The following is a 12446-nucleotide window of genomic DNA, read 5'->3' as shown; positions in this document are numbered from 1 at the left end:
GATTGCATAATTTGACTGGTTTCATATTGATTGTTTTATCTGTGCAGGTGAAGGACTTCTTGGGGAAATGGCCGGCTCTTCGGATTGAATCACAGGTAAAACAGACTCGCTTCTCTTTTCTGCCACTCTTCACACATATTTCACTGCCAAGTTTTTAATATGTATCACATTCAAATGGAACAGCAAATGCCACTATTCACTGTGTGTAAGAACTATCACTTTGCATGTGACCATGTTGCTCAACAATGTATTTTAACGGAACATGTTGCATCACAAATGTGTTTTCGGTTGCAAATCGAGTATTAGTCTTTTTATATAATTATTTTTGTTTGTTTTTGTAGCTTTGTGCTGAGTTCCAACGCATCACAAACGTCAACATACGGAACCAGTTCTATGCTGTGCTTGACCAACACACACCTGCACTGGTGGCCTTGTATAGGCAGAAGGCGGCACGAACCGGTAAGATATCAGAGGCGCTGAGTGACATCTTAAAGACTTATGAACTGATATGTTTTGTCTCTTATGTTTACTGTGATGGCCAACTTATTCAAACTGAAAATTCACTTTTGAGGTTCTTGCAGATTGTGAATCCATTTAAACGCTTTTTAATTTCAAACTTTACAGGAACCCGTAAAGCGCCTCCATAATTCAGAGAACAACCCACACAAATACGATCCACAAACCGGGTAAGACTGCGTATTGTATACTGTAAATGTTAGTTTAATCTACCACTATATGGATTTGAAATACTAAAACTGAATTTCATTGATGATGCCTGCAACTTTTTCCCCCAGAATAAATTCATCACATAACCTGGCTGTGACCACTTATCTCTTCAAAGAATTAAGGACAACTTTTACAGACGTTGACCCTGAATGTGCAAAAGGTAATCTTAAAGATGTTGTAATCATTTTAATGTCCTCTGTTTTACTTAGTTTTATTGGCATTACATTTATTTATGATTTATTTAACAGGTTGCAAGACATATTTTGAGACTTTGCAGAGGAAGTATTCTTTGGCTCAGCCTGAAAAGGCCAAGAAAAGAAACACTATGAAGAACACTGCAAAGAACCGTCAAAGAAAGAGACGGGTAAGTTAAGAAACTGGTTAAGCAGTTGTTGTTTTTTTCTTCTTCAGAATGTAACTGTCCTCCTCTCTGTGTTTTAGTGGTTAAATTACTGTCATGTTTTGCAGTTGCTGGAGACCATGTCCAGTGTTGTACAAACCCAACACATAAAGGGAACTGTGGAAGACTGCAACAATAGAACTGATGTCTGATGAAGATGCTATTGTTGATAGAAGGCCAGTGTGGATGCTGAGGTCTCCACCAAACAGAACCACAGAGTTATCTGCTCTCTGCCAGGTACTACAAACCAGACTAGAGGCTGACCCACGCTACGTCACACCACCAGTGCATCATGGCAGTTTGAAAAAATTAATATTTACATATATACACTTTAATTTCTATATTTATTTATTGATTTTAAATTGTTTTATATTGTATACTTTGTATATTTGTTCCTTTTTGATGTGCATGTTGCTGATCTCCACGTTTTGTATTTTATTCCTTTACACCTTTGTTAACATTTCTTTTTCCCCATTCATTTTAATGTATGTTTATAATGTTCATGTTATATTTGTTTTTGTTCCTTTAAATTTTCATCCCCTCAAATATTTTTGTTCCCCCATTCCTTTTTAATGCTTGTTTATAATGCTCTTTGTAATGTTTTATTTACCTTAATAAAAATGTCAGACTTTCTCATTGTTCTTTGTGTGTGTTTTTAAAATTATATTTGAATGTATTAAAATTGGGGTAAGGGGGGTTTAGTGTATACTGAGCAATATCTGCATAGCTGGCCTATAACCAATCAAATCACTGTGCGAAAAGGCCTAGGGTGGGTTATGTTCTAAAAGTAACCAATCAAATCACTTTCCTGGGTTTTTTAATGTATCCTGTCCTCCAATAGTGGTCTGGGTAATGGTAGTGGTTTTAAAAGAAAAGGACCAATAGGGGGGAAGGCCAAAAGGTGCACAAAGGTGTGAAAATGTTCTCTTGAAAAAAACCTTTGAGGGATTACTTGCCATGGCAACAAATGGCTGTAGCACGGGAGTATACGTCCACAACATACATCCGATTTGGTATCATTTCGGATGTATACGGATATATACAGACCCATGGAATTTGAGCTATCCGGCCAGTATACTCCCGGATTCTTCCGAATTCCAGCAGTGTATACAGGAGTATACTGGTCCGGATACACCTCTTTTCATGCAGTGAATGATGTTTTTGTATGTCTAGATTCATTTATAGTTCATGACTCTTTCCCACCTGTTTTGTGTGTAATCTGCCTCTCTGCTTTCGTACGCAAAGCCTCCGTCGTAGGTCCGGTGCAAAAGCAAAAAGTGGCCTTTTCCCCTTAAGCCACTGGGCCTCTTGCGCAGGGTGCTTTGTGTAATTTCAGCCTGATAGGGCACATGCACAGGCAGGACAGAATGATGCACACAAACACCCAGCACAGCTATCAGAAGTTTGTGGGTTCTATGCTAATTCAGATCTTGCGCTCATCATGGCTACAGCGTTGCTTTGAACAAACCATCCTTGAATTCGCCCAACGGCCAACTTAAACAAAGCCCATCAAAGACGACCCAGGTGGGACTTGAACCCACAATCTCCAGCTCCGGAGGCTGATGCCTTATCCATTAGGCCACTAGGCCTTGTCTGGCAAGCTCTGCCTTTGATCTGTAATATGACTTCAAGTGGTTTCTGACGCTCAAACAACTACACTTTAGTATCTCGACGCCAGGTCGGGTTCCGTCTTTGAGGTGAACTTCACAGAATTTGTGGCGCCCTCCCGAAAGGCTTCCTTCCGACAGGGCTCGTTGGTCTAGGGGTATGATTCTCGCTTTGGGTGCGAGAGGTCCCGGGTTCAAATCCCGGACGAGCCCAGCAGTTTCAGAACTAGCAGCCAGTTGGCTCCGTCCTTTTGCAGCACTGAGCCAAACTCAAAACTGTCGTGGTTTTGAAATCCTTACTGCTGCTTGTGTTCATTTGTACTATAACTTAGCCAAGATTTTATTTATTTAGAAAAGGGACATTGTATATCAATCGACATTCATGAATGTAAATGTACCCAAATTAGCCCGAAGGCTAGTTTTCATCGGTATTGAAAACTAGCAGCCAGTTGGCTCCATCCTTTTGCAGCACTGAGCCAAACTCAAAACTGTCGTGGTTTTGAAATCCTTACTGCTGCTTGAGTTCATCTGTACTACAACAGAGCCGAGATTCAGCCAGATGACAAGCGATTATTTCCTTGCACAGAACGTACTCAGAATCGCTGTCTGCCAGGGAGTGCGGCTCCCTAACGACAAACGCTTTCTATTAAAACTAGTGCCCGCCCATTCTGCTAGAGGCCAGCGTTCGGTGACTGTACAAGTGTACGCAAGTAACCCGATCCTTCATCAGCCAGGCTCGTTGGTCTAGGGGTATGATTCTCGCTTTGGGTGCGAGAGGTCCCGGGTTCAAATCCCGGACGAGCCCAGCAGTTTCAGAACAAGCAGCCAGTTGGCTCCCTCCTTTGGAGCGCTGAGCCAAACTCAAAACTGCTGTGAAAAGGCTGTTTGTCTTCATCTGTACTAAAATTCAGCCAGATGACAAGTGTTTATTTCCTTCACAGAACATACTCAAAACCGTTGCCCGCCAGGGAGTACGGCTCCCTAACGACAAACGTGTTGTATTAAAACTGGTGCCTGCCCATTCTGTTAAAGGCCAGCGTTCAGTGACTGTACGCAAGTAGCCCAAACCTTCGTTTATCAGGCTCGTTGGTCTAGGGGTATGATTCTCGCTTCGGGTGCGAGAGGTCCCGGGTTCAAATCCCGGACGAGCCCTCTCACCTTTAGTATGAGTTCAAGGGTTCTCTGACTCTGTTTGCTTCTGCTGCTTTTCTTTATCAACCACTTCATATCTGGCCATTTACTGCAACCCACATAGTACTTGACGTCACATTCTGCAGCATCAGAGGCTGATGCTTCGGCCAAACTGAACTTTTTGCAGGCCTGTAGATGCCGTAGTGCAGGGGTGCCCAACCCTGCTCCTGCCGATCGACTGTCCTGCACAGTTCATCTCCAACCCTAATCAAACACACCTGCCTTTAATTTTCAAGCGATCCTGAAGACGTTAATTGGTTGCTTCAGGTGTGTTTGATTAGGGTTGGAGATAAACTGTGCAGGACAGTCGATCGGCAGGAGCAGGGTTGGGCACCCCTGCCGTAGTGGGATTCAAACCATTTTATATCGCTCTTAATTGAATCACCGTGGCTCTTTTGCAGAAACGCTTAAGCACAGGTATACTTGTTGTTCTGTGGAGTTTCTTTGAACAAATTATCATTGACTTTTTGCAGCATCGGCTTAGAGCTAGCTCAACAAGCACGCCCTAGGTGGGGGGCTGATGTCCTATGGTTCAAAGTCAAGCCTACGACATAGCCTCTATGAGGCTGTTTACATTTAGAGCCCGCCATTTTGGTTCTATGGTCAAAACAAACGTATCAATGATGTTTTTGTATGTCTAGATTCATTTATAGTTCATGACTCTTTCCCACCTGTTTTGTGTGTAATCTGCCTCTCTGCTTTCGTACGCAAAGCCTCCGTCGTAGGTCCGGTGCAAAAGCAAAAAGTGGCCTTTTCCCCTTAAGCCACTGGGCCTCTTGCGCAGGGTGCTTTGTGTAATTTCAGCCTGATAGGGCACATGCACAGGCAGGACAGAATGATGCACACAAACACCCAGCACAGCTATCAGAAGTTTGTGGGTTCTATGCTAATTCAGATCTTGCGCTCATCATGGCTACAGCGTTGCTTTGAACAAACCATCCTTGAATTCGCCCAACGGCCAACTTAAACAAAGCCCATCAAAGACGACCCAGGTGGGACTTGAACCCACAATCTCCAGCTCCGGAGGCTGATGCCTTATCCATTAGGCCACTAGGCCTTGTCTGGCAAGCTCTGCCTTTGATCTGTAATATGACTTCAAGTGGTTTCTGACGCTCAAACAACTACACTTTAGTATCTCGACGCCAGGTCGGGTTCCGTCTTTGAGGTGAACTTCACAGAATTTGTCGCGCCCTCCCGAAAGCCTTCCTTCCGACAGGGCTCGTTGGTCTAGGGGTATGATTCTCGCTTTGGGTGCGAGAGGTCCCGGGTTCAAATCCCGGACGAGCCCAGCAGTTTCAGAACTAGCAGCCAGTTGGCTCCGTCCTTTTGCAGCACTGAGCCAAACTCAAAACTGTCGTGGTTTTGAAATCCTTACTGCTGCTTGTGTTCATTTGTACTATAACTTAGCCAAGATTTTATTTATTTAGAAAAGGGACATTGTATATCAATCGACATTCATGAATGTAAATGTACCCAAATTAGCCCGAAGGCTAGTTTTCATCGGTATTGAAAACTAGCAGCCAGTTGGCTCCATCCTTTTGCAGCACTGAGCCAAACTCAAAACTGTTGTGGTTTTGAAATCCTTACTGCTGCTTGAGTTCATCTGTACTACAACAGAGCCGAGATTCAGCCAGATGACAAGCGATTATTTCCTTGCACAGAACGTACTCAGAATCGCTGTCTGCCAGGGAGTGCGGCTCCCTAACGACAAACGCTTTCTATTAAAACTAGTGCCCGCCCATTCTGCTAGAGGCCAGCGTTCGGTGACTGTACAAGTGTACGCAAGTAACCCGATCCTTCATCAGCCAGGCTCGTTGGTCTAGGGGTATGATTCTCGCTTTGGGTGCGAGAGGTCCCGGGTTCAAATTCCGGACGAGCCCAGCAGTTTCAGAACAAGCAGCCAGTTGGCTCCCTCCTTTGGAGCGCTGAGCCAAACTCAAAACTGCTGTGAAAAGGCTGTTTGTCTTCATCTGTACTAAAATTCAGCCAGATGACAAGTGTTTATTTCCTTCACAGAACATACTCAAAACCGTTGCCCGCCAGGGAGTACGGCTCCCTAACGACAAACGTGTTGTATTAAAACTGGTGCCTGCCCATTCTGTTAAAGGCCAGCGTTCAGTGACTGTACGCAAGTAGCCCAAACCTTCGTTTATCAGGCTCGTTGGTCTAGGGGTATGATTCTCGCTTCGGGTGCGAGAGGTCCCGGGTTCAAATCCCGGACGAGCCCTCTCACCTTTAGTATGAGTTCAAGGGTTCTCTGACTCTGTTTGCTTCTGCTGCTTTTCTTTATCAACCACTTCATATCTGGCCATTTACTGCAACCCACATAGTACTTGACGTCACATTCTGCAGCATCAGAGGCTGATGCTTCGGCCAAACTGAACTTTTTGCAGGCCTGTAGATGCCGTAGTGCAGGGGTGCCCAACCCTGCTCCTGCCGATCGACTGTCCTGCACAGTTCATCTCCAACCCTAATCAAACACACCTGCCTTTAATTTTCAAGCGATCCTGAAGACGTTAATTGGTTGCTTCAGGTGTGTTTGATTAGGGTTGGAGATAAACTGTGCAGGACAGTCGATCGGCAGGAGCAGGGTTGGGCACCCCTGCCGTAGTGGGATTCAAACCATTTTATATCGCTCTTAATTGAATCACCGTGGCTCTTTTGCAGAAACGCTTAAGCACAGGTATACTTGTTGTTCTGTGGAGTTTCTTTGAACAAATTATCATTGACTTTTTGCAGCATCGGCTTAGAGCTAGCTCAACAAGCACGCCCTAGGTGGGGGGCTGATGTCCTATGGTTCAAAGTCAAGCCTACGACATAGCCTCTATGAGGCTGTTAAACATTTAGAGCCCGCCATTTTGGTTCTATGGTCAAAACAAACGTATCAATGATGTTTTTGTATGTCTAGATTCATTTATAGTTCATGACTCTTTCCCACCTGTTTTGTGTGTAATCTGCCTCTCTGCTTTCGTACGCAAAGCCTCCGTCGTAGGTCCGGTGCAAAAGCAAAAAGTGGCCTTTTCCCCTTAAGCCACTGGGCCTCTTGCGCAGGGTGCTTTGTGTAATTTCAGCCTGATAGGGCACATGCACAGGCAGGACAGAATGATGCACACAAACACCCAGCACAGCTATCAGAAGTTTGTGGGTTCTATGCTAATTCAGATCTTGCGCTCATCATGGCTACAGCGTTGCTTTGAACAAACCATCCTTGAATTCGCCCAACGGCCAACTTAAACAAAGCCCATCAAAGACGACCCAGGTGGGACTTGAACCCACAATCTCCAGCTCCGGAGGCTGATGCCTTATCCATTAGGCCACTAGGCCTTGTCTGGCAAGCTCTGCCTTTGATCTGTAATATGACTTCAAGTGGTTTCTGACGCTCAAACAACTACACTTTAGTATCTCGACGCCAGGTCGGGTTCCGTCTTTGAGGTGAACTTCACAGAATTTGTGGCGCCCTCCCGAAAGGCTTCCTTCCGACAGGGCTCGTTGGTCTAGGGGTATGATTCTCGCTTTGGGTGCGAGAGGTCCCGGGTTCAAATCCCGGACGAGCCCAGCAGTTTCAGAACTAGCAGCCAGTTGGCTCCGTCCTTTTGCAGCACTGAGCCAAACTCAAAACTGTCGTGGTTTTGAAATCCTTACTGCTGCTTGTGTTCATTTGTACTATAACTTAGCCAAGATTTTATTTATTTAGAAAAGGGACATTGTATATCAATCGACATTCATGAATGTAAATGTACCCAAATTAGCCCGAAGGCTAGTTTTCATCGGTATTGAAAACTAGCAGCCAGTTGGCTCCATCCTTTTGCAGCACTGAGCCAAACTCAAAACTGTCGTGGTTTTGAAATCCTTACTGCTGCTTGAGTTCATCTGTACTACAACAGAGCCGAGATTCAGCCAGATGACAAGCGATTATTTCCTTGCACAGAACGTACTCAGAATCGCTGTCTGCCAGGGAGTGCGGCTCCCTAACGACAAACGCTTTCTATTAAAACTAGTGCCCGCCCATTCTGCTAGAGGCCAGCGTTCGGTGACTGTACAAGTGTACGCAAGTAACCCGATCCTTCATCAGCCAGGCTCGTTGGTCTAGGGGTATGATTCTCGCTTTGGGTGTGAGAGGTCCCGGGTTCAAATTCCGGACGAGCCCAGCAGTTTCAGAACAAGCAGCCAGTTGGCTCCCTCCTTTGGAGCGCTGAGCCAAACTCAAAACTGCTGTGAAAAGGCTGTTTGTCTTCATCTGTACTAAAATTCAGCCAGATGACAAGTGTTTATTTCCTTCACAGAACATACTCAAAACCGTTGCCCGCCAGGGAGTACGGCTCCCTAACGACAAACGTGTTGTATTAAAACTGGTGCCTGCCCATTCTGTTAAAGGCCAGCGTTCAGTGACTGTACGCAAGTAGCCCAAACCTTCGTTTATCAGGCTCGTTGGTCTAGGGGTATGATTCTCGCTTCGGGTGCGAGAGGTCCCGGGTTCAAATCCCGGACGAGCCCTCTCACCTTTAGTATGAGTTCAAGGGTTCTCTGACTCTGTTTGCTTCTGCTGCTTTTCTTTATCAACCACTTCATATCTGGCCATTTACTGCAACCCACATAGTACTTGACGTCACATTCTGCAGCATCAGAGGCTGATGCTTCGGCCAAACTGAACTTTTTGCAGGCCTGTAGATGCCGTAGTGCAGGGGTGCCCAACCCTGCTCCTGCCGATCGACTGTCCTGCACAGTTCATCTCCAACCCTAATCAAACACACCTGCCTTTAATTTTCAAGCGATCCTGAAGACGTTAATTGGTTGCTTCAGGTGTGTTTGATTAGGGTTGGAGATAAACTGTGCAGGACAGTCGATCGGCAGGAGCAGGGTTGGGCACCCCTGCCGTAGTGGGATTCAAACCATTTTATATCGCTCTTAATTGAATCACCGTGGCTCTTTTGCAGAAACGCTTAAGCACAGGTATACTTGTTGTTCTGTGGAGTTTCTTTGAACAAATTATCATTGACTTTTTGCAGCATCGGCTTAGAGCTAGCTCAACAAGCACGCCCTAGGTGGGGGGCTGATGTCCTATGGTTCAAAGTCAAGCCTACGACATAGCCTCTATGAGGCTGTTTACATTTAGAGCCCGCCATTTTGGTTCTATGGTCAAAACAAACGTTTCAATGATGTTTTTGTATGTCTAGATTCATTTATAGTTCATGACTCTTTCCCACCTGTTTTGTGTGTAATCTGCCTCTCTGCTTTCGTACGCAAAGCCTCCGTCGTAGGTCCGGTGCAAAAGCAAAAAGTGGCCTTTTCCCCTTAAGCCACTGGGCCTCTTGCGCAGGGTGCTTTGTGTAATTTCAGCCTGATAGGGCACATGCACAGGCAGGACAGAATGATGCACACAAACACCCAGCACAGCTATCAGAAGTTTGTGGGTTCTATGCTAATTCAGATCTTGCGCTCATCATGGCTACAGCGTTGCTTTGAACAAACCATCCTTGAATTCGCCCAACGGCCAACTTAAACAAAGCCCATCAAAGACGACCCAGGTGGGACTTGAACCCACAATCTCCAGCTCCGGAGGCTGATGCCTTATCCATTAGGCCACTAGGCCTTGTCTGGCAAGCTCTGCCTTTGATCTGTAATATGACTTCAAGTGGTTTCTGACGCTCAAACAACTACACTTTAGTATCTCGACGCCAGGTCGGGTTCCGTCTTTGAGGTGAACTTCACAGAATTTGTGGCGCCCTCCCGAAAGGCTTCCTTCCGACAGGGCTCGTTGGTCTAGGGGTATGATTCTCGCTTTGGGTGCGAGAGGTCCCGGGTTCAAATCCCGGACGAGCCCAGCAGTTTCAGAACTAGCAGCCAGTTGGCTCCGTCCTTTTGCAGCACTGAGCCAAACTCAAAACTGTCGTGGTTTTGAAATCCTTACTGCTGCTTGTGTTCATTTGTACTATAACTTAGCCAAGATTTTATTTATTTAGAAAAGGGACATTGTATATCAATCGACATTCATGAATGTAAATGTACCCAAATTAGCCCGAAGGCTAGTTTTCATCGGTATTGAAAACTAGCAGCCAGTTGGCTCCATCCTTTTGCAGCACTGAGCCAAACTCAAAACTGTCGTGGTTTTGAAATCCTTACTGCTGCTTGAGTTCATCTGTACTACAACAGAGCCGAGATTCAGCCAGATGACAAGCGATTATTTCCTTGCACAGAACGTACTCAGAATCGCTGTCTGCCAGGGAGTGCGGCTCCCTAACGACAAACGCTTTCTATTAAAACTAGTGCCCGCCCATTCTGCTAGAGGCCAGCGTTCGGTGACTGTACAAGTGTACGCAAGTAACCCGATCCTTCATCAGCCAGGCTCGTTGGTCTAGGGGTATGATTCTCGCTTTGGGTGCGAGAGGTCCCGGGTTCAAATCCCGGACGAGCCCAGCAGTTTCAGAACAAGCAGCCAGTTGGCTCCCTCCTTTGGAGCGCTGAGCCAAACTCAAAACTGCTGTGAAAAGGCTGTTTGTCTTCATCTGTACTAAAATTCAGCCAGATGACAAGTGTTTATTTCCTTCACAGAACATACTCAAAACCGTTGCCCGCCAGGGAGTACGGCTCCCTAACGACAAACGTGTTGTATTAAAACTGGTGCCTGCCCATTCTGTTAAAGGCCAGCGTTCAGTGACTGTACGCAAGTAGCCCAAACCTTCGTTTATCAGGCTCGTTGGTCTAGGGATATGATTCTCGCTTCGGGTGCGAGAGGTCCCGGGTTCAAATCCCGGACGAGCCCTCTCACCTTTAGTATGAGTTCAAGGGTTCTCTGACTCTGTTTGCTTCTGCTGCTTTTCTTTATCAACCACTTCATATCTGGCCATTTACTGCAACCCACATAGTACTTGACGTCACATTCTGCAGCATCAGAGGCTGATGCTTCGGCCAAACTGAACTTTTTGCAGGCCTGTAGATGCCGTAGTGCAGGGGTGCCCAACCCTGCTCCTGCCGATGGACTGTCCTGCACAGTTCATCTCCAACCCTAATCAAACACACCTGCCTTTAATTTTCAAGCGATCCTGAAGACGTTAATTGGTTGCTTCAGGTGTGTTTGATTAGGGTTGGAGATAAACTGTGCAGGACAGTCGATCGGCAGGAGCAGGGTTGGGCACCCCTGCCGTAGTGGGATTCAAACCATTTTATATCGCTCTTAATTGAATCACCGTGGCTCTTTTGCAGAAACGCTTAAGCACAGGTATACTTGTTGTTCTGTGGAGTTTCTTTGAACAAATTATCATTGACTTTTTGCAGCATCGGCTTAGAGCTAGCTCAACAAGCACGCCCTAGGTGGGGGGCTGATGTCCTATGGTTCAAAGTCAAGCCTACGACATAGCCTCTATGAGGCTGTTTACATTTAGAGCCCGCCATTTTGGTTCTATGGTCAAAACAAACGTATCAATCACTGCATGAAAAGACTCAAATCCGGCAAAATACGGGCATGGTAAACTCCTGTGTAATTTGATGTTTGCCGGATGTATGCGGGAAAAAGCGGATCAGAGTAACATGGAACAGTATATTTCAAGATAAACCCGGAAACCTCACATATGCGGACATATACAGGAATCCGTGAAATTTCACGGACATATACAGCTGAAACACTGCTGGGTGTGAGAGGACTGACAACTGTTAGGTGTGAAGACCTTTCATATGTTAATGACTGACACTAAAGGTGCTGGCTGTTCTCAGAGGGAGGGGTGGCCAGGGAGGACTTCAGGGTTGAGAATTATCTCTGGATTACTATAGGCTAAAGCAAACAAGCTTTTTGTACAGAAAAATAAATAAATTCTTAAGGACCTGAAACACAAAACCGACGTCAAAGAACTAGCAATGACTAAAGCCGACTCTAGGGTTGGCTCACGTCGCCTGTGTCAGGGCCTTAAAACCACTGCATGAAAAAAAGTCTCTTAATCAAATATTTTTTATAAAAACAGGACAAAATAAACACCCAGTCTGAACATATACGTTCACAAAAACATCTGAATATTTAATGAAATAAACAAAGGAATTTAATTAGTGCTGGGAAAAAATTAATCGCATCCAAAATAAAAGTTTGTGTTTGCATAATATATGTGTGTGTACTGTGTATAATTATTCTGTAAATACACACATATGCATGTATTTATTTAAGAAATATCTGCATGTATATACTGTATATATATTTATACACAATTTATATTATATATAAATATAAATAATTTAATAAAATAAAAAAAATAAAAATCTTAAATATATACATGCATATGTGTGTATTTATATATACAAAATAATTATATACAGTACACGCACATATATTATGCAAACACAAACTTTTATTTTGGATGTGATTAATTTTTTTCCCAGCAATAAATTTAATGGAACAAATAAAGAAAAATGAACCAAACATTTCAGAATATCTCAAATTTTATTGTGAAGTTTTACAAATTGCAGACAACAACAATTGTCACCTTTTTTACAATTGGCTTTTAGCTTGCTTAGTTGGGGAAATTTAATTTAATATTCAA

General features: G+C 44.6%; 1 protein-coding gene across 1 annotated transcript; it reads left to right on the top strand.

Moving 5' to 3' along the window:
- The first annotated feature begins 345 nt into the window (after positions 1-345).
- LOC308693469 (uncharacterized protein) lies at positions 346-1681 on the top strand. Its single transcript, XM_081370375.1, has 5 exons — positions 346-459; positions 625-686; positions 795-886; positions 975-1090; positions 1195-1681. The coding sequence occupies exons 1-5, from the start codon at positions 394-396 to the stop codon at positions 1276-1278; spliced, it is 420 nt and encodes a 139-aa protein (XP_081226501.1). The 5' UTR covers positions 346-393; the 3' UTR covers positions 1279-1681.
- The last annotated feature ends 10765 nt before the right edge of the window (positions 1682-12446 follow it).

Source organism: Scardinius erythrophthalmus, assembly GCF_964197995.2.
Source record: "Scardinius erythrophthalmus genome assembly, chromosome: 7".
In the NCBI taxonomy this organism is placed as follows: Eukaryota; Metazoa; Chordata; class Actinopteri; order Cypriniformes; family Leuciscidae; genus Scardinius; species Scardinius erythrophthalmus.
The sequence above is the reverse complement of the archived record's forward strand: the minus strand, read 5'-3'. Positions and strand labels throughout refer to the sequence as shown.

Excerpts from the sequence above, each read along its gene's own strand:
- LOC308693469 (XM_081370375.1), top strand. The coding sequence starts at position 394 with ATGCTGTGCTTGACCAACACACACCTGCACTGGTGGCCTTGTATAGGC. Across the intron at positions 887-974 it reads TGACCCTGAATGTGCAAAAG|GTTGCAAGACATATTTTGAG; the intron begins GTAATCTTAAAG and ends TTTATTTAACAG. Across the intron at positions 1,091-1,194 it reads ACCGTCAAAGAAAGAGACGG|TTGCTGGAGACCATGTCCAG; the intron begins GTAAGTTAAGAA and ends CATGTTTTGCAG.